The sequence below is a fragment of the Lutjanus erythropterus genome, chromosome 20, assembly GCF_056507025.1.
Source record: "Lutjanus erythropterus isolate fLutEry1 chromosome 20, fLutEry1.hap2, whole genome shotgun sequence".
NCBI classification, from domain to species: Eukaryota; Metazoa; Chordata; class Actinopteri; order Lutjaniformes; family Lutjanidae; genus Lutjanus; species Lutjanus erythropterus.
The window spans coordinates 33147501-33168688 of NC_139336.1; the positions used below are offsets into that span (position 1 = coordinate 33147501).

Below are 21188 nucleotides of genomic sequence, written 5' to 3' on the forward strand. Positions count from 1 at the left end.
CTCAGCTGCTGGTTGGAAGCTCCTGTGTGTGTGATGGAGTTTTATTTGTAAAACAAATGAGTGAACAGACTGAAAACAGTTGAATGTAAATGAAGCTCAGTGCAGGAGTCTGGCTGTGTTCTGTTTCTCCACGGTTCTGTGTTTGGACTCAGATATGTGTGTGTGTGTGTGTGTGTGTGTGTGTGTGTGTTACATTCTGTATATTTAATTATTTGATGGATTAGAGACTGACACTCATTCCGACTGTGAGAGATGAGTTCTTTCATCCTCATCCTGAAGAATACGGACGATTGTACCATCTTGTTTCTGAGGAGGACTTCCTGTTTGTTTCCTCATGGATGGACGTCAGTGTCTGGGGGTCAGAGGTCAAGAAGAAGTGACATGATGTGAGGAAATGTTGCAGGATTTTACTGGACGAACAGTTGCTTCACTTTCAGAGATGAGTTCATGAAATCTGCTGAAACTGTCGCCATAATGTCCATTTGGTTTCTGTTTCTGGAGCTTTTGATTAGTGCTGCATTGATTATCATTTGATTACTAAATTAATTGTCATTTATTAAGGAAAAAAAATCCTCTGATTTCAGCTTCTTAAATATGAATATTTTCTGTTTTTCTGCTGTCAGTAAACTGAATGTTTTTGAGTTGTGGACAAAACAAGACATTTGAAGTGTCATCTTGGACTTTGGGAAACATTTTCCATAATTTTCTGACATTTTATGAACCAAACAAGTAACTGATTAATTGAGTTAGCTGCAGTTTTAATTTAGATCATATGTCATGATCCTCCTCAGCAGATTGAGTGTCTGTTGTTCAGTTTTAAACAAATTACTTTGGCAAGTATTAGCTGGAAAAATGAACTTATCGCTTTCTCAGGTTTTACTATTCCCAAGTGTGTGTTTGAGCAAAATGAGCATATTTCTTTTGTTTTATTCTATAAACCAATGACAACATGTCTCCCTGATGCTGAAATTCAACATGTGGAGATGCTGATTTGATAAAAATTTGGAGTGTAGTCTGTTCAGGAAACACTGAAATGTTTGGCAATTGTGTCTCATTAAGTTTAAGACAAATATACTCAGTAAGATGTTGAGTTTTTGAAAGATAAAAAGAAAAATTGGACAAACAGAAAAGCCAAACATGAATTTAGGTCATTTAGAAAAAAAGGTTCATGTTGACACGGTTGATTTTCAGGCCTGAACACGTCCTCCGTGCCACAAAAAGTTTAATAGTGATGACATTTCAGACCCACTTGGATCTTGGACAGGTCCAAATGGAAACCGCACCCACATTTAGACATCATGCCCTTCAGTGACAGCCGGTGTGGTTAACCATCCAAACCACCCAGAGTGATAAACACCAGAAAACCATCAGCAATAAATCACACAAGAAAAACAGAAACGCCAAAGTCAATATTCAGTATTTTAGAATCTACATGACGTGGTTCAAAATAAATCATATTAGATGTTTTTAACTTAATGTACAGAAACTGTGAAAGAATCAGCTGTTGTCTGATTTTTACACTTTAAAACGTCTCACTCAGAATGTTTCATGATCATGTTTGTTTACATTGTCAGGTTTTTTAATATATCTTTATGATCAAATACTCAAATATCTGCATCAGTATTCACCCAAAATATCCAGAATCAGTCAGACTGTAAACATCACATTTGTTTAGAGCTGCAACTAATGATTATTTTCATCATAGATTAATCTTTCAATCATTTTCTCTGTTAATAAATTAGTTTGTTGGTGTGTAAAATATCAGAAAATAATGAAAATGTTTTAATTTGATGTCGTCAACCCAAAGATATTCAGTTTACTGTAAGAGAGGAGCAAAGAAACCAGAAAATATTCACATTTAAGAAACTGAAATTAGAGAATTTAGACATTTTTTCTTAAAAAGTGACTCAAAAATAGTCAACTAATCAATTAATCAACTGATTGCTGCAGCTCTGCATTAGTTAATTCACAACCTTGGTCTAAAAAATATTAGAAAATAGTAAAAATGTGCATCACAAGTGTCTCACAGTATCTTCTTTTATTAGACTGACAGTCCAAAATCCCTAAAAAGATTCAGTTTAATGTCACAGAGGAAGAAAAGAAAAGCAGCAAACTGTTGACTTTTTATCATTTTGACTTGAAGAATTGTTGAATTGAATATTTTTTGAGCTCAGCTTCATAATTTTACTACAAAACATGGACAGTTTCATGAGAAGTGAACTGAGTGAACTCGTGCTGACAGACGTCACGTTATTCAGTATAAAGCTGAGGAACAGCCGCTGCACGGATCCTTCTTTGTTTTTATTGACTACATTTATATTTGATCAAAAATGGGAATTTAAAATAGGAAATAACAGTAAAAAAAAAAAGAAGAAACCTGTTGTTTTGAGGAACTTTTTTATCCTGACTTTGTACAAAAATGATGTAAATGTGATGCTTTTTTAAGTTTCATGTTTGTTTTTTTGCTATTTAAAAGAATAAAAGGCTCTGAGTGTAAAACATCTTCTCCTCCTCTCATCATTTCTTTCATTCAGTGTTTGCGTGAGACTCTCAGCTCCACCTGAAGTTCACAGTTAGTGTGTGACACCCTTCCTCCCCCCCCAGCCCCCCCTCCTCTCATGCAACACACCACATGGCTGTACAAATGTGGGCATGGGCTTGTCGCGGCTGCACCAATCGGAGCGCGGCATCTAATTCATGTCACGCTCTCGTCCAATCGGAGGCCGAGTTGTGATGCATGCGTTGGAGTTTCCAGCTGAAGGAGGCTGCTCAGTCTGGTTCATACCGGTCTACTCCTGCTCTGCTCTGTGCAGCCGGTGACTTGACTTGACGGGCGCACGCTCGCACACGCACGCGCACACACACACACACACACACACACACACACACACACACACACGTAACACACAGATGCATACAAGTTATTTATGACAGCTCTCGTGCCAAACACATAGGAAGATACAGACAGACGGAAAGAAAAAAATAAAGATACACACAGACAGACAGACAGTTAGAGAGACAGACAGATACAGGCTGAGTGCTGAGTTGGCAGTGAGCTGAAGTTCAGCGGGGCGACTGGAGACATTTACAGAGAACGTGAAATACAAACAATAACAGAAGAAATGAGGAAGTGAACGGAGGTCATGATGTTCTTTCTCCCACTGGGTGTGTTAACCTACTTCAGCTGCTCGACACCACGTCTGCTGCTGCACGAACGCTGAGAAACAGCGAGGAAAACGCAGGGTTCATACGGGGGGGTGGGGGGGTCACTGTCATTTATTTTAAACTGGTTCAACTTAAACATGTGACGTTTCCCAGCTGCAAGAAAAAAAGTCATCTGACGGAAACATGGGTGGAATAATTGTTTCAAAGTTAAATGAACTTGAGAAAACAAGTTGAAGTTCAAAAAGTTTTAGACATTAAGTTTCACCAACTACTCAACTTTAAATAATCTTAAATCTTCAAGTTTTAGAAACTCCAAAAAAATTGTGTTTCAAAAATGTTCCAGTAAACTTAGATAATGATTCATATTTTTATGTTTTCAGTTCAAATCATTTAATTTTCTGGCACCTAAATAATGACAAACGGTGTTCACGGCTCGATGTGACCAAGTTTTCAATAAAACTTTCTACAACTTAAAGATTCATTTAAAGAAGAGAAGTCAAGTGTCTTACCTGAAGATTATAGGTGGGAAGAACATTTTTTTTAACTCTTAAAGTTTTTAAATAAACTTTTAAAAAAAGAAGTTTTGCCAGCCTATAATCTTTAGTTGAGATAATTAACTTTTCTTCTTTTGACTAAACTTGAATCTTTGAGTTTTAGAAATTAAAAAAAAGTGAGCTGTGAACCTGATTAGTGCTTGAAACACTAACTACTTACATTAATTGAAAATAAAATATAAAATATTAACCATGAATCACTTTTACTTTGATGAGTTCACTCACCAACTTTTCAAAAACAAATTTTGGGGTTTCCAAGACTCAAAAGTGAATCTCAACAAACCAGTAAAACATTTTCAGCTCTTAAAAGTTTGATTGATTGCATTAATTAATTATTAAATCATCATGTGTTTGTTTTTTATATGATGATTCAAATGTGTCCAATATGTCTTTTATTTCATTATCTTATTTTGTCCCCTCTGTCTTTTGATATTTATGTTTTTTTGACATGTTTCTTATTTTGAGGACATTCATGGACTCTGTACTTTTTGCGGTATCTGATGAAAATATTTGCTTTATTGATCCTCTCATCCTCTGTAATGTTGGAGATTATTCTCTGACATGTATTTTATCTCATGGAAATGTAATATTTATATCTAACTCTGTACAGGTGTAGTTGCTGTTGACTTTCTGAAGTGTGTCTGTACTGAAGAACATGAACCTGTTGGATTATTTAAAGACACCTGATGAGAATCAATCTGAGAATCATGGTTTGCATTTCAACTTTGATTTTTTGGACCAACTTTTAAGAAATGTTTTACTTTGACAAACTGAAACCTTGTTGTTGTTTTTTTCTGTAAAAACCTGAAGCACCTGCAGAGAAACTTTTCCTGATGAAAATAAAATCTAAAAATGACCAAAATCCTTATTTTATAATCAGGAAGGGTCCAGTCAAAATGCTTCAGCTACACTTGTGTGAAGCTGCAGTTAAAGATTATTTTGCTTCTTTTCTGGATAAATTGTCTATAATAAAAGTTTGAAATGTCCTCCACAGTGTCTCTGTCTTTCCTGTTTTGTCTGACCAGTCAGTTCTCTGTGATATAAAACAGAGAAAAGCAGAAAATCATCGTGTTTGAGGTTCTGAAATTTGCACGAAACGTCGACGCAGCTCTAATCTGACGACACATGACAGAATATTTTCAGTTCTCCTGATGAAAAGCCTGTTTCTGTGCTCACTGAACTCTTTATTCTCCTCCTACATGCCTCTAACAGTTGGAGATAAACCCTCTGAGGTGAAGTGATAAGTCCATTGTGTAATACGTGACATTGTGTGTTATAACAGCGAGGACATTGGCTGCAGGTGTATTTGGAAACGTGTTCTTTGTCTTTCAGACGAGGACTGTCCAGAGGAAGGTCTGACCGTTCTGCACGCCGGACTACACGAGTTCGCGTTCAGCTTCAACCTGCCTCAGATGTGAGTACATTTACTCGAGTACTTTACTTGAATATTTCTGTTAAATGTTACTCTACAGTTCAGGGAGACAGTGTTGTACTTTTTGCTCCTCTGACAGCAAAAGTTACTGGTTACTTTTACTAAAAAAAAATAGCTAGAATCAGAATCCAAAAGAAATTACAAGTTTCTTCTCGCTCTGCATTGGAAGAATATGAACATATAAAAGTGTAAAACATATAAATAAAAGCAGCTGTGTTTAAACAGATTAAAAGTTATATACATTTGCAGATTTTTTATACATTTGATAAATTTAAAAATAAATAGGTGACTGATTAAAAAAACTTAAATAAATAGAATCTTGGATCTTTTATTTGCACACTGAGAGACTTGCAGCACGCTGCAGCCGCCGATCCACTAAAGCAGTGGTTCCCAAACTGAGGTCGAGCCCCCCTGGGGGGTCGCAGAGCCACTGCAGCAGGGGTCAAAGGTGGAAGAGAAATAAACAAACAAGGGTTTGCTGATTCTATTCTGCTGACCTTATTACACTAAAATTCAACTTTTGAATCCTTTTTTAATCAGTTTCATCCCCAGATATTGTTAATGATTGATGAAAAATTCCAGGATGGGGTTGGGCACCAGCTTTTTTCGGCTTCTGAAAGGGGAGCATGCCGCTGCAGTAAAGGGTACCATCAGTGTCAGGTTTTCCTCAGCATGTCATAAAGTGTGTAAAGTTCACGTGTCTGAAGCTGCAGCAGTATAAACATGTAGGATGTCTGCAGGAGGTCGGGGTGGACAGACGGGTCAAACACTGGACTGTCATACAGGAAACAAAGAGTATGATTGATTATTTTAACCCAAAAATCTTTTTCTAAACTTAACCACTGAAATGTTTCTCAGCAAGCTTTTATTTTGAAAGGGAGTGAGATCTTGTGGAATGTGAAATAGAAAAAAAAAGATCACAGTTTGAAAAGATGTAGAAAGAAATGATTTTTGAGAGATACAGAAATGATGAACACCTCTGAAGTGTTATTGATCAGGTATGAAGAGGAGGAGAGTGGGTTTATGTAATTGATTGCTTATTGATAGATAAGTAGAATAAGGGCAGGATTAGAATCTCCTGGCAGGTTGATGTTACATCACAAACTTCACAACTGACACTTGTGCATAAACTTAACAACAACAGAAAGTAAATCCAGCTGTTAACACACAGTTTTAGTTTTCACATTGATAAACCTGAGAGGAAACGCCTGAATTTCAAAGAAAAAGTCAAAATAATGCAACATGAAACAGAAACAGATTTACTCAATAAATGACGACATCATGAATCGTGTGCGTTAAACTTCACTTCCAGTGAAAACGTCAGCTGGAGCGATGAGGAAACTGTAACTTCCTCACATTAATAAATGAAACCAGGGCTGTGTGAAAGATGCCTTACAGATAATATCTTGATATTTTTAGGATATTTTTGTAACGCACGATATGTATATTTTGAGTTTTCTCAACTTTACTTTTTTATATATTTTATATAAATCAGACGTGCAAAGTAGGAGACATTTTACTGCAGATGAAGTACTTTTACTGTCAATACTTTAAGTAAATTCAGCTTCTTCTTCTTCTGTAGTTTTATTTAGGTAGGACTGTGAGTGCAGTATGGAGTATTCTGACATTGTTGTACTGGTCCTTTAACTTCAGCACAGGATATGAGTGCCTGTAGTGAATACCCAGAGTCCTTTGCAGTACACAGACGCCCCCCCTCAGGTCCTAACCCTCTTGTTTCCCGCTGCCCCGCGTCTCGTCTGTCAGGGCTCTGGCCACCTCCTTCGAGGGGAAGCACGGCAGCGTGAGGTACTGGGTGAAAGCTGAACTGCACCGTCCATGGCTGCTGCCCGTCAAAGTGAAGAAAGAGTTCATTGTGTTTGAACACATCGACATCAACACGCCGCTGCTGCTGGTGAGAACGCCGCACACGCTCAGTTTGATTTAAAGGGGCAGTTCAACATTTATCTCAGGGCAGCTTTCATATGGAGCAGCTCCAAACCGTTCTTTCTGGAGGAAGATTGACACCACTGTCTGATCACCTTAGCTTAGCATAAAGACTGGCTACACTTATCACAAGGAAAATTAAGTATAATTCAAAGCAGGAATGCATGACACTGACTTTTTGCCAATATCTGATATACAGATTATTTCCAACTTATTTTGGCTGATTGCAGATGCTGGTTGCTAAAATATTCCGGGGTATTTTGGTCAGATTGTGTGAAACTGTCTGTCGTGATTCAGCTCTTCCTCCGTCTTGCATCAGTGCCACTTCTGAATTCAAGTTTCTCTCTTCCACCAAATTAGGAAGAGATTAATTTGCAAAATACTTCATGCAGACTGGACAGAAATACTGGAGAATAAAACTAACCAAAAACAAGCGTCAGGTTTCTTGTTGTGATTATGCTCTGAGCAGTTGCCAGGCAACCAAAGGAGGCCACAGGAAGTTACTGGTACCAAGAAATAGAACAAAATAGAAATAGAACATCAAATTGTTTTCCTCAGGAAGGTGAAGTCATGACCTGCCCTACTGAGATTCTGATTGGCTAGTGCTTAGAAATGATACTTTTGACGACCTTAGTTGGGCGGGTCATGCCTTTGCCATCCGACGAAAAGAAAGCATTGCATCCGGCACCTAACCAACAGCCCCCCCACCCAAAAAAAACCCCACAACTTTAATTTTCACACTTCTTTAGAGGTGCTGATCGGTGGATTTTGTTTCCAATCAGAATTGAATGTGTAACAAAGCCATGTAAAAATTAATTAATTAATTAATTAATTAAAGAAAAGTTTGATTGATAGATTTTTTTTAAATCAGATGTTTCTGTGTGAACAGGCTCCTCAGGCTGGGACGAAGGAGAAAACTCTGTGCTGCTGGTTCTGTGCTTCAGGCCCGATCTCCCTCAGTGCCAAGATCGAGAGGAAGGGCTACACACCAGGTGAGCTGAACCTCCTCCTCTTCCTCACCCCTCCAGCTCCTCCTCTTCTTCTTTACTTTGGCACTTATTCCACCTCTCTGTCAGTCTGACAGACTGATCTCTTCTCCCTTCTCTCCAAGGCGAGTCGATCCAAATCTTCGCCGAGGCGGAGAACTGCTCGTCCCGCGTCGTGGTGCCCAAGGCCGCCCTGTACCAGACCCAGACCTTTTTCGCCAAGGGCAAGGGCAAGCAGATCCAGCAGCTGGTGTCCAACCTGAGAGGAGACCCTCTGCCGCAGGGGAAGAGCCAGAGCTGGGAGGGCAAACTGCTCAAGATCCCGCCGGTGTCCCCGTCCATCCTCGACTGTCCCATCATCAGGGTGGAGTACGCCCTCGTGGTGAGTCCAGGACGTCTCTGCACGGACAGAAAGACACGATGTGGACACACAGAGACGCTGAAAGTCACTCCATTACTTAAATAACCTTCTAATAACCGGCTATTAATGCACCAAAACTTTAAATAATCTGCATACTAAAAACTTGTAAGTAATAAACTACACTAAGATGAAAAATAACCTGCAAAAATAACAACATACAAAACACTAATAATAACCTGCTAACATTGATTAGACCAGTAATTCACTAATAACACACTAAAACTACCAAAAACCTGCTAATAACCTGCCAGTAACTCACTAGGAACGCACCAAAACTTCTAATAATCTGCATACTAATAACTTCCAAGTAAAAAAAACTACTAATAACACATTGAAATGAATAAATAAATGAATGAATGTAGTTGGAGACGCTTCAGTAAGTTTTCTTTTAAAGCACAGAGTGTTTTTTTTTTTTTGTCCTCTTGTTTCCTGAAGATGTGACACGTCATGTTGTGTGTTTATGAAAATACTTTGTGACCTGAGGGGCTGAATTTTACCGACATGAACAGGTTCGACTGGCTCCCACTCAACACCAACGTTTGCTAATGTTGTTTGCTCGTCTTCCCCTTTTCTCCGCCCGCAGGTGTACGTGGACGTTCCCGGCGGGCTGAATTTGTCTCTCTCGTTGCCGTTGGTGATAGGGACCATACCTCTGCACGCCTGCGCCACCCGCACCTCCAGCATCAGCAGCAACTGCAGCACGCTGAGCTGGCTGGGCCTGCAGGAGAGACCGGAGGGTACGAGCACTAAACACACGCTCTCTGGTTTTTTTTTTCATGTTCGCTCAGAACACGAGGATCTCTGACGTCTGTTTGTTTCCTGCAGCGCCGCCAAGTTACAGCGATCTCGCCATATCAGAGTCTCAAAGGCGGGACTGTCTGCAGGGCTGTGATAGGTCTGACAGGGAGGGAGAAGACCACGGATCTCTGCTAACATACATCACAGAGTTCAGATATCTGCCCCCGCCACTCTACTCTGAGGTACAACTCACACACACACTGACGCAAACACACACCATCACAATCTCCCAGGAACCACTTAAACCACGACTGGCTGAGATTAAAATCTCTGTTTTATGATGCTGTCCAACAGCAATAACTAAAAACAACTGTCACACAAATCAAACATTTAAGACGCAATTAAAAAAGGATTAAATGTTCTGTCACGATGCAATAAAAAGTATGAAATGTTCAGTTAAATCCAATTTTAAAAAAAGGATAAAATATACAGTTAATGTGCAATAAAAGAGGATTAAATGTTCAGTTATGATGCAATAAAAAAAGGATAAAAAGTTTTGCTAAAAAGCAATAAGAGAAAGTATAATGTATATGATTTTCTACCTGCAATAAAAAAAAATACATTTAAAAAGTTAAGGTGAGTTTCACTTTTTTAAAAACATTTTTGTACGGATTAAACTATAATGTGTATAATCTGTGAGTTTCCGTTCTCAGTAAAATGTTCTCCCAGCTCATCCTTATTTATAACTTGTCACAGTGGAACAATAAAGGGAAAGTCTGGATTATTTAAAGTGTGGTTGAGGTATTTCTCCATAGTGTTTTACCTGCAGTAGATGGAGGTCAACATGCTCCCAGTTTGGAGAAGCAGCAGGAGATCAGGTGCAGGACGCTAATCAATGTCCTGCTGTGGACACCTAAAAAATCAACATCGCTATAATTAATACACTATATTGTCTATTGTCACTATATTGTCACTATATTGTTTTCACTGCTTTACCTTGGTGTCAGACAGACTTTTCCAATGTGAAATTGCTGTTAAAAAAAAAGTTAAATATTGCTAAACCTTGCTCAACCGAACTCCATAGTGAAAAACAACAATTTTACCTCACAGAACACAGGAGTTGCTGATCTACTGCCGCATCAATTAGTTAGCTTGTTTGTGTTATTGTGCGACTTCAGTGTTAAAAAGGGTTAGTCTGGATTCACCAAAGTCACAAAATAACACAAACTAACTAACAGATCGAGGCAGCGATAGACCAACAACTCCTGTGTTCTCTGAGATTAAATTATTGTTTTTGTCTATGGAGTTTGGTTGGTTTGAAGAGAGCGATATTTCCCATCAGAAAAAATGTATCTGTCAGCAAAGTAAAACTGTGAAAATATTCTGAATATAGCATACACTTAAACTGATATTGATTTATTATTGATTATTGATTTTTTATAGATGACTAAATTATGTTTTGCTGCTGACACTGCAGCGGTACTTTCCTTAGCCTCAGTACTCTTGCTGCTTCTATAATCTGGGAACTTCAAAAACTTAAAGTAGTTTAGTTTTTTCTCGCTATTTTATTTGACTTGTGTTTTTATTTGCCACCCCAGCAGCAGCAGCCTGTAAACACGCAGCTCTGTCTCTGTGCCCCCTCCCTCAGGTCGATCCTTACCCTGATCCAGTTGAGGTGTGCGGGGCCGCGGACGTCAGGAGACCCGACACGTGTCCGTCCCGCTGAGGAGAGCTCAGGAGCTCACAGGGCTCCTTCACACAAACAAGACACCGTCACCCCTCAGCTCCAGGCCCGCGCAGCCAGCTTCTCACCAGATTATGTATCACGATAAATAAGGCGAGACCCTCCCTGACCCGGGAGAGTCAGCTGAGAGAGTATTCGGTGACCATTGACATATGGACCAGGGATTTCGAGCCATGCTGGATCCTCCGTATCCCGTGCTCAAGATGAGGCAAATAAAAAAAGTTCTCTCTGACACCACTGTATGACTCTGACGAGGCAGAAAACAAAGATGACTCCCAGTGGTCGGAAGACGCCTCCTCCTGCCTCACAGTGAATTTTGCACATACCGTAATTACTGTTTTTCTATTGTTGGGTTTTATATACTGCAGACTGCCGCAGGCCTATATGCTACAGTAGATTCTGTCCACAGATGTAAACAATATTGTACTCTTTAATCTAAATGGCACATTTTAAACAGGACAAAAGCTATCTTTAGTTAAAGGGATAGTTCGGACTATTTGATGTGGGGATTTATGAGGTTCTTGTCCATAGTCAGGGTCGGTAGGTGCCCGGAAACGCTGTTTTAAAGCCTTTTACTTCACAGAACCCATGTTTTTAGTACCCATGGAAACTAAAGTTATAACTCCTTTGACAAAAACAGTGATTTTACTTCACAGAACACAGGAGTTTCCGGTTTACAGCTGCTTTATCTGTTAGTTTGTTTGTCTTCAGACGTCATATTTTGCAAGTCTTACCACGTCTATTTCCTGCTTCACAAATTTGCTGCTCTTATTTATTATATATCACCTTAAATTTAATAGTTGAGGGGTTTTAGACTGTTGGAGGACAAAACAGGTCATTTGAAAACGTCCATGGAGCTCAAAAAGAAATGTAAGCTTTTCCTTTAAGCTCCAAATTAAGTGCTGAAGTTCTTCTTTTTGCAGACATTTTTTGGCGCCATCTCTTGTGCCAGAGTGTTTGCACACAGCACAACACCTGCTTTTACATAGTGTTTAGTGGGCGTTACCCATGATAATAACAATCGATTGACCCTTCCTAAGCCCCACCCCTTGTCACTCTGTGCTCCAGTTACAATTGAGCAAACTACCTAATGTTAGCAAAACTCTTGCTAACTGGCTACCTAATGGTAGCAAAATAATTGCTTACTAGCTATGTTTGCAAAAGTCTAGCTAACTAGCAATTGAATGTTTTTGCAAAACGCTGGCTAACTAGCTATCTAATGTTAGCGAAATGCTAGCTAACTACCTGCATAATAATCAACATAGATTAGCTAGCAAGTTAGCTAGCATTTGTCTAACATTAGCTAATTTAAGCTGCAAGTATATGTCGCTTTTACAGGAAAAGAAGAGGTTGAGCATGGCATTAAGCTTCCTCAACTGTCATTGGAGCACAGAGCAAAAAGGGGTGGGACTTAGGAGGGGACATTTGGCCACACCCCCAACGCATGGAGGTGACTTTTGTTATTTAGATTGTATATAAGAGGCCAACTGTTTGACTTCGGTGAATCCTAACTAACCTTTTAAAACACTGAAGTCCCACAATAAAGCAAACAAAGTAAGCAGCAGCAGACCTGCAGCTCCTGTGTTCTGTGAGGTAAAATAGTTGATTTTTGTCGATGGAGTTTGGTTGGTTTTGAGAGAGCGATATTTGGCTCACATAACGGTGGTTTCCTGTCAGAAAGGGCCGTCAGATGACAAAGTAAAGCGGTGAAAATATTCTACATATAGCGTGCACTTGAACTGATAAGTACCTTACACCGCTCGGCATGAAATAATCTGAACTGTTCCTTTAAAACGATAGTTTGAGCTTGTGACCGTCGCTGTCACTAACAAGACTTCAGGTGGAAAGTGTCTCGCTCTGTGAACAAAGCAAAACAGACGAGACAGAAAATATAATGATGTTTCTGATGATTATCTGCAGAGATGTGTTACATAAACGACCACCTCGAGCACTTAAAGTAAAGCTCAAATTGTGTGTGAATGTGTGTGTATATGAGGGAGAGCGTGTGTGTGTGTGTGTGTGTGTGTGTGTTGGTTTAAATGACCAGGTATAAACCCAGACAGGGTCTAGAGACAAAGCACAACTCCGACCAACCAAGAAAAAGTACCACAAGTCGCCTGTTGGTTTCTGCTCTGAACTGAAGCTTCTTCTCTCGCTGTCGATTTTTTCTAAACGTGGACGTTTAAAGAAGCTTTGTGTGCTTTGCGACAAGAATGACAAAGTGTAAAAGATAAATGTTTACAGATGAATATATCAAATTGAGAATGTTGTTCAAACTTCTTCCACCTAAAACTTCAAAGTGCAATATATTTTTGTATTTGTGATTTTTTTGCACTAGTTTTTCATATACTCTGTTGCTGTTTATTCCATTTCTGTGCATTATATATTATTGTCATGATCTTACTGCTGTCATGATCAACTTTTGATAAAATAAAAGTTTATTTTATAAAATAATTACACTCTTTCTGTTTTTTTATTGGGTTGGTCCTGATACCAGTATTAGAAATGCCTTTGATGCATGTAAGCACTGATCAAGTATCACATATTCTTTTACTCCTGAAGCTCGACCCTGCTGCGTCCATCCGTCCTTCACACACACTTATTGTTTGTCATCTTTAGGGGCAGTCGGAGGTTTTTCAGGGCAGATAGCAGGTCAGCAGTATATGCCATGTAGAAAAGGGATGCATCATCTAACAGCTGGGAACCTGAAGATTAATTAGTGTTTTCTTTAGGTGCCATGATTTTCAATACCGCCATTGTGAATACAGTTATGCAAAACATGTTGTAGAAGTTGCAAATGTTTTTTATTGATGAATTTATTAATAGGGAACTTAGGCAGCAGAATAATTATTTGGATGTAGAAAAGAAGTTATTAGCTCATTTAAGTCTCTTAGCTAATTAATTAAGGAATCATGAAAATATTAGCACATATAAATTTATTTTGAGACGACTTCTTCCATTAACAAAAACATTTTATTAGCCTCATGATTTTGTTCAGTGTGTCGCTGCTACAGTAAAGTGTCATCTTTTCATATTTATTCATTATTTTATGTTCCATAAGCATTTAAACCCAGCAAGACTTTTCTAAGTCAAACAGCTCAGTTTTTATGTTGTTGTTGGGTTGATTTTTTAAACAAAAATCATGTGTATTAAAACATCATGATTGACAAATACTAACATATGAGGCTCCTAAAAGTTCTTTGGTGCAAGCAAGAAAAGAAATTTCCACAAACCGTCTTAGAAATCGTAGAAGAATTTCTCGTGCCTGAGAATCTTCACATTTTTAAAGTTTTCTTCATTATCAGTATGATGTTTGTACAAACATGGATTCACTGCAAACAGGAACTTCTCAGAACTAATTCGACATAGTTTTGTTCGTGGCACTTCGCCAAATCAAACAAATACAGGCTAAAAAAAAAAAAAAGAGGTCAAGTTGTAGCCCTCGGCGTAACCTCACTGAATCCATGGCAACAGTATATATCATTGCGTCAGACTTCGCAAATCCCTGGTTTACACGCCGCAGTGTGAGATTTTCCTGCAGCAGCTGCTCCTTCATCGTTTACATCCAGCTGCTTTCCAGGCTGCTGCTGCAGATACAAACCAGATGTAGGACAGAGCGCGCTCACGTGAGCTCCTGACCTGATTCCCCACTGCAGCCTGGCAAACAAAGAAGAAGAATCTGTGACTAATGCCATTTTCACTCAGGCTATTTCGTAACTTAAAGTTAACAGGCTTCAGCAGACGTGTTTCCTTCCTGTTTTCTTTAGTTAAATTCATTCACACATGAGACACAAACACCTGCACACACACATGTATGTACACACATTACTGGAGCAAAGAATTAGACATGAACTCTGCAGCCGTGTGTGTTTGTTTGTGTGTTTATAGGTTAAACAGGGATTTGTTTTATGTGGGATGAGACTGTATGAATAATGGACGGAGCTGCATTCTTTTTAATATCCAGCTGGGGGCGACTCCACTGGTTGCAAAGAAAATTCAGATTGTATGTAAAGTTGTGAGAAAATTACTCCTCACTTGATTTGTGACCAAAGTAAACCGTTTCCTAAAGAGTTTGTGGTCTAAATCTCTAGTTTCACGTCTTCATTACAACATTAGAGTAAAATAGACCACAAAGCGGCGTCTGCTTTGTAAAATCTGTATTTTTAAATGAAACTGTACATGTAATATGTAGTTTTTGTACGTATTTTAAGCAATGATCCTTTGTTCTATACGTGACACCTTTAGTAGAGAAAAGTCAAGAAATGATGTTGTCTTTGGTCTGTCAAAGATGATTCCTGTGAGTTAATAAACCTCCCCATGTACTCTAAACAACTTAGTACAGTCCAAGTCCCCCCTCTCCTACAAATCCAGCTGGAATCTTCCACTTCCTGTTTGACAGTCAAACAATGGAGCACATGGAACCAGGTGAGTGTATCTGTTGGTCATTGGATTTTCCTCTCAGAAACGGATATTAAAACACAAGAAAAGAGTGGTAATTAGATTTTAATGTTAAAAATACAAACCGTTGTTCTTTGTCATGGTCAAAATGGGTCGTGTCTTGATGGCAATCCTAGATTTGTGAAACTCTCGCGATATTTGTACACATCGTACAAACTAATTATGTTTGAAAATGTGTCAGTGCTTTGCAAAACCGCTAAGTTGGGGTTGGAGAAAGATGGTGATTTGGGTTAAATGATCCCCTTGTAAAGTCTTTCGCAGGTCTGGGGTTCCCATCTGGACACGACCATCAAAAAAGCATGATCAAAATTTAAAAAATGGTTTGATTTTCTGTTTGGTATTACAAAGAACAAAAATCACTAGAAAACAGTAAAGAAAAAAGGCCTGTTTTTCATGTTCTGAGTCACTGGTTTGACTGGGTTTTCACGTGACGACTCAGGTCAGCACACAGATTTCTGCAGCGTCTAAAATCACGTCACACTGACTTCCAAAGACGTTTTATCCTGGACTAAGGCAACACTGGCACATTTGCTGCTCTTTCTTGTCTCTACACGACCACTTCCTGTCTCAGAATATGAAAAAAAACAGGCCTCTGTTTTAGTGAAGTGATTTTATTTGTTTTAAAAATAGAAAATTAAAATCAAACCACTTTTTTAAAGTTTTGCTCGTCTTTTTTTAGGACCATGAAAAACAGCAATGCCTTGTATTTTTGTATTTTAAAATGAAAACACGATTAAAACCACTCATTTCAGCCGTTTCTGGAGGGAGAATCCAACGACCAGAAGATACACTGATCACACAAACACAAACACATGATGCTGCAAATATCAGTAGTAAATTAGGTTGAAGCCAGATTATTTTGTTGTCATGCTAATGCTAATCTAGCTTCAAAATCTTTTACTTAGTTGTTTCTTCAGTAAAATCCTAGCAGCTTATACTCTTCCCTCCCATAACCCCCTGCTTGTATCTCTTCAGACCATCAGACCCACTGATGCTCCTGGATCAGGCATCCTGCTGGATTTGAACCAGCCATGCGACTGCTGACACCTTACAGTCACGTGCAAATCACCACTACGCCACCGAGTGCCTTCCACACTGGAACGTCTTCTCTGAGCGCCTTTAACTCTTCAGGTTTGGTGTTGTCCTACAAAATTTAACTTTAAGAGTTTTTAAGGTCTGAACTGTCAACCTCAGACTCACCAGCAGGCCTCTATCAGCCTGAGCCACCGGATCAGACAGATGTGTTTTGTTTCTCAGAGGTTTTGAGTCTTTCTCATGGTGTTGCACTTCAAAAGTAATCATTGACAGCGTGAGGATTGAACCCACAACCTCAAAACATGTGAGCAGTCGTCTAACCCCTTACGCCATTCAATCCAATACACTTTAACTTTCTTTTTCAAGCTTTTTAGTCTTTTTCTTTGTCATCAGACTTCAAAACTGACAGAAAGCGGAGCCATGCTTGGGGATCGAACCCTGGACTTAAAAACTGTGTTGCAGTTCTCTTACTGATTGAGCCACACCAACAAGGACAGTTAAACAATTTTTCAAACAGCATTTTACTCTTTCCTTTGGACATCAGCCTTCAAAAGGCCGGCGAGGTTCACTGAGGATCGAACCCACGGCCTCAAAGCTTCTGAACAGTTGGTTTACTCCTTGAGCCACTGCATCCAGGACACTGAACCTTCCTTTCTCAAACTTTTCAGTCTTTCTTGAGTCTTGAACAGACTCTTGAGAAATTTTAATGCTTTCATCTCAGATTGCAACTTTAAAAACACTATCTTTCTTGAGGATTGAACCCGGGACTTCAAAACTTCAGAGGAGTCTTCTTACTGACTGAGCTACTCAAGTCAAGACATTTAAATTGTCTTTCTTACAGCTTTTTACTCTTTTCTTTGGACATCAGCCTTCAAAAGGAGACAAGCGACCCTGCAGATTGAACCTGTGGCCTCAAAACTGATGAAGCATTGTGTTACTCCTTGAACAATTCAGTCCATCACATTAAGCTCAGTTTTTCCAGCTTTTCTTTTCTGTAGATGTCAAAATTCAGAATTTACCGTCAAATTTCATGGTGAGTAGGTGATAATTAGCAAGTACCATTTTCATATAGCTGGTGGCAATTACAGAGAAACATATTTGATTTTTTTTCTGAATTTACCTGCAAATTACCCCCAAATTTCATGATAAGTATGTGATAATAGCGAGTGTTGTTTGCATGCAAGGAAACTGCAAATTTAGCCCAGATTTCATGGTAAATTACCACCTACTAAATTACTAAATGAAAATGGCACTCGGTAATTTTCACATAATTAAATATGAAATTTGGAGGTAATTTCTAAGAAATATCAAATATGTTATTTGGTGATTACCACCTATTTACCATGAAATTGTGGCACCTGGAAATTGAAGCATTACCAAAATTTTCTGCAGAGTACCAGTTGGAGCACAGTCAGAAAAGAGGCGTGACTTAAGAAGGTCAATTTCTATTCAGTTGATTTTGCACTCGATAGAAGTCTGGTCTTGTATGTGGTACTAGCCTACCCCTTCCGTCCCGTCCACGTTCAGATTGACTTTACCTTCTCTGGAGTTTTTGAAAATGTAGACCACAAGATGAAGAAGGATTATGAGCAGTTATTCTTAGTTCTTTTGTATTTTAAAAATTTGACATGTTATTTTGTAAAGAATTCTTGCACCACTGTTCATCCATGCATGTAAAATATAGGCTGAGCAGCCAGACAAACCAGATCAGATCCATTATTATCTCTCCACAGTTGGAACTTGTGACTAATCGACCATCTCGTACACATTTTACATAACGTTCTCCGTGCACATTCAGAACTGGCTCTGCCTGTTGAAGAACGGCGAGCCGCTCAGCACTTCCTCCAACATCAAATTGTATCATGTTTTTTAAAGGCTGTGTGTCTCTTAGCTCTGACTTTTTACCTTGACTCATAATTACACCACGCACACACATACCAAGACACACACACACACACACACACACTCGCACACACGCACATGCAAAAGAACAAGAAAAACTCCCGCACACACCGATGACAAGAGGTCACATGAATAATGTTTTGGCTTCTGCTATACAGGCTGCGTCTGTCCGGCTGATAAACAGAAACTGGTTTAAACTGGATGAAGACACACAGGCACAGACAGACAGAAGAGTGAATGTTCACCAGCAGACAGACAGACAGACAGACAGACAGACAGACAGACAGACAGACAGTCATCACGTTTTTATAAAGACCTGCTCATGTTGCCATAGAGGATAAAGCTCTGTGTGTTTTTGTTACCGCTGACTGGGGAAGGTGTCAGTTTTTTGTCTCAGTATGAAAGATAATCCTCTGGAAGGTGTTTGAACAAAACAGGGAGACACACAACATGGTGGAAACTTTCACTCAAGTACTCTACTTAAGTACAATATTGAGGTACTTGTACTTTACTTGAGTATTTCTATTTTCTGCTACTTTTCAAAGGAAAATATTCTATTTTTTACTGCACTACATTAGCTTGAATTTGGATCATTAATACAAAATGTAATAAACAAATAAATTATGATGGATTAATACAGACGAACATCTAACAGAATTTGAACAAAAAAGAAAAAAAAAAAAATGTTTACATATTTCTGATAATTATAGTCCTTATTAGTGAAAAACATAAATTGTATTATTAATCAGTGTACATATATGTGTCTTATATCAAAAGATGATGATTAGCGCAAGTAATCTGTGAGAAACTGTAAAAAAAAATTAAAAAGTGTTACAAGTGCCCCAGGTCTCCCCTAATTATGATTCAATAATATAATGTACGAATTTCTGCATCTTGAGCACTTTTACTTTTTTTGTATTTTAAGTATATTTTGATGCTTTTTGTACTTTTACTGAAGTAAAATTTTGAATACGGGACTTTTACTTGTAACAGAGCATTTCTGTGACACTGTAACTGTGGTTACAGTCAGTCAGTACTTCTTTCACCTCTGCATACGTGTACTGTATATGTCATATTTGCTGCAGCTGTGTGTTCATAGGAGGAGCTGAAGTGTTTGCATGTGTGTTGCACAGGCATCAGATAAACACACACGCACACGCACACACACACACACACATACACACACACACACACACACACACACACAGACAGACACACACAGACAGACACACACAGACAGACACGCACACATACAAGCAAGGTACTTCTCAGGCATGTGGGCTGAAGGCCAGCTCACACCGTGTCCTCGACGACTTCTAAACACAGAAACACAGCTCAGGTTTGGTGTGTGTGTCGATCAGCTGATTCCAAAACAAAAAAACCTCCACTCAATTCTAATCAAATCCAAACAATGTGTGTACGAAATATAAACATCCTCAAACACACATGTTCAGTTATTGTTCAGTTTTCTTTCCATCTGGAAACGTACAGTAAAACGGGAGTGACTGCTTGAAAACTGCTGGAAGCTTCGCCCTTTATTTTGGCATCCTGTCCATGTGCAGACGTCCAGCCAACAATCTATGGACATTACCCAGACTGCCAAAAATAAACACAAGCTGTCTGCATTCATATCAGAGCTGTGGGACATTATTTATGAGAGGTTTGTACTTTAAAAACTTGTTCCTCGTGACCCACAAACATCACAGCTGCTGAAACAAAACCAGCAGCTGAATTAAAACACATGATATTTTAATAAGAGCACAAAAAACGTGACTTAAAAACAAAATTAAACAGCCAATCAAACATCATGTTGAAAATGTAAGTGCTTTATGAGTGGTTAAAGTTTGGTTAGGTTTGGGGAAATGGTTTGGGAGCCACGTTGTCGTGGTTACAGTACAAACCACATGGTTGTAGGGTTAATGAATGGCTGTGGTCATGGTCAAAATAAAAAAAAACCAAAGTGGACAGTCAGTAGCTCTTACACAGCGTGTAAGTTCTGCCACTGGGGGTCTCTCACGTTAAAAGACGTAGTTTGATGTGGTGAAGTGGCGTGGGATCATGGGAGTGGCTGTCTTTGCTTTTAAAGAATGACTCAGGCAGGAATCACGTTAATGGATGGCTTAACATTTGAGTTTTATTGTTTTGTCACCTTTGCAAGAAATTGGCACCAAAGGTCAGGCGGCCTCACCCCTCAAATGATGAAACCTGAGTCCTGCCTCCACTTTTACCTGCGTCTCTGTCTGAACCTTTAGACATTTGATCGTCTAAAGAATATCAGCAGCAGTGATTCACTTGTTGACAAGTTTAGTTACTTTTGGCACCTGAGTTCTGAGTGATGATAACTTTTTGCATGAGAAGTTAAATGTTGTGCTGCTCAGTATGAACTGATTCATGTTTTGAAAAGTCACAGAAGACTGAACAGGCTGGACTCCAGCTGTGCTGCTGATGGATGTGTGGAGGTTCTGGTTGATCAGACCCATGTTTTTCTGTCTCGCTCCTCCAGTCAGACTTTCTGGAAGGAAGTGACAAAAGTCATCTTGAAAGTTCTGTGTCTTTCAAACCATTATCTTGGAAAATATCCAGGATGGACTGAGGAAAAACACCCCCCCTTAATATCGTTAAACTTTTACATGTTTTAGAACAAACCTACGCCGCCGCACAACTCCAAAAAGATCTTGGAGAAAAACTGTGGCAAAAGTGATGTGGCACATTTGCCTTGATTTACAGATCGCCTCAAGACCTCATATTGTTTCCTTCTTCTGTGTTTTTTCTGTTCTTTATTAGTTCCTGTTTTGTTCTCATTGGTTGG

At 39.0% G+C, this 21188-nt stretch overlaps 1 protein-coding gene across 1 annotated transcript in view; it reads left to right on the forward strand.

The window, feature by feature from the left end:
* The window catches only part of LOC146308793 (arrestin domain-containing protein 3-like), a 12815-nt gene extending 1261 nt beyond the window's left edge, over positions 1 to 11554 (forward strand). Inside the window, exons 2-8 of the mRNA XM_084745508.1 lie at positions 5052 to 5133; positions 6916 to 7063; positions 7985 to 8087; positions 8207 to 8463; positions 9086 to 9239; positions 9328 to 9482; positions 10889 to 11554. Coding sequence (XP_084601634.1) covers positions 5052 to 5133; positions 6916 to 7063; positions 7985 to 8087; positions 8207 to 8463; positions 9086 to 9239; positions 9328 to 9482; positions 10889 to 10966 — 977 coding nt within the window. The 3' untranslated portion in view covers positions 10967 to 11554. The remainder of the gene's footprint in view (positions 1 to 5051; positions 5134 to 6915; positions 7064 to 7984; positions 8088 to 8206; positions 8464 to 9085; positions 9240 to 9327; positions 9483 to 10888) is intronic.
* Positions 11555 to 21188: the final 9634 nt, after the last annotated feature.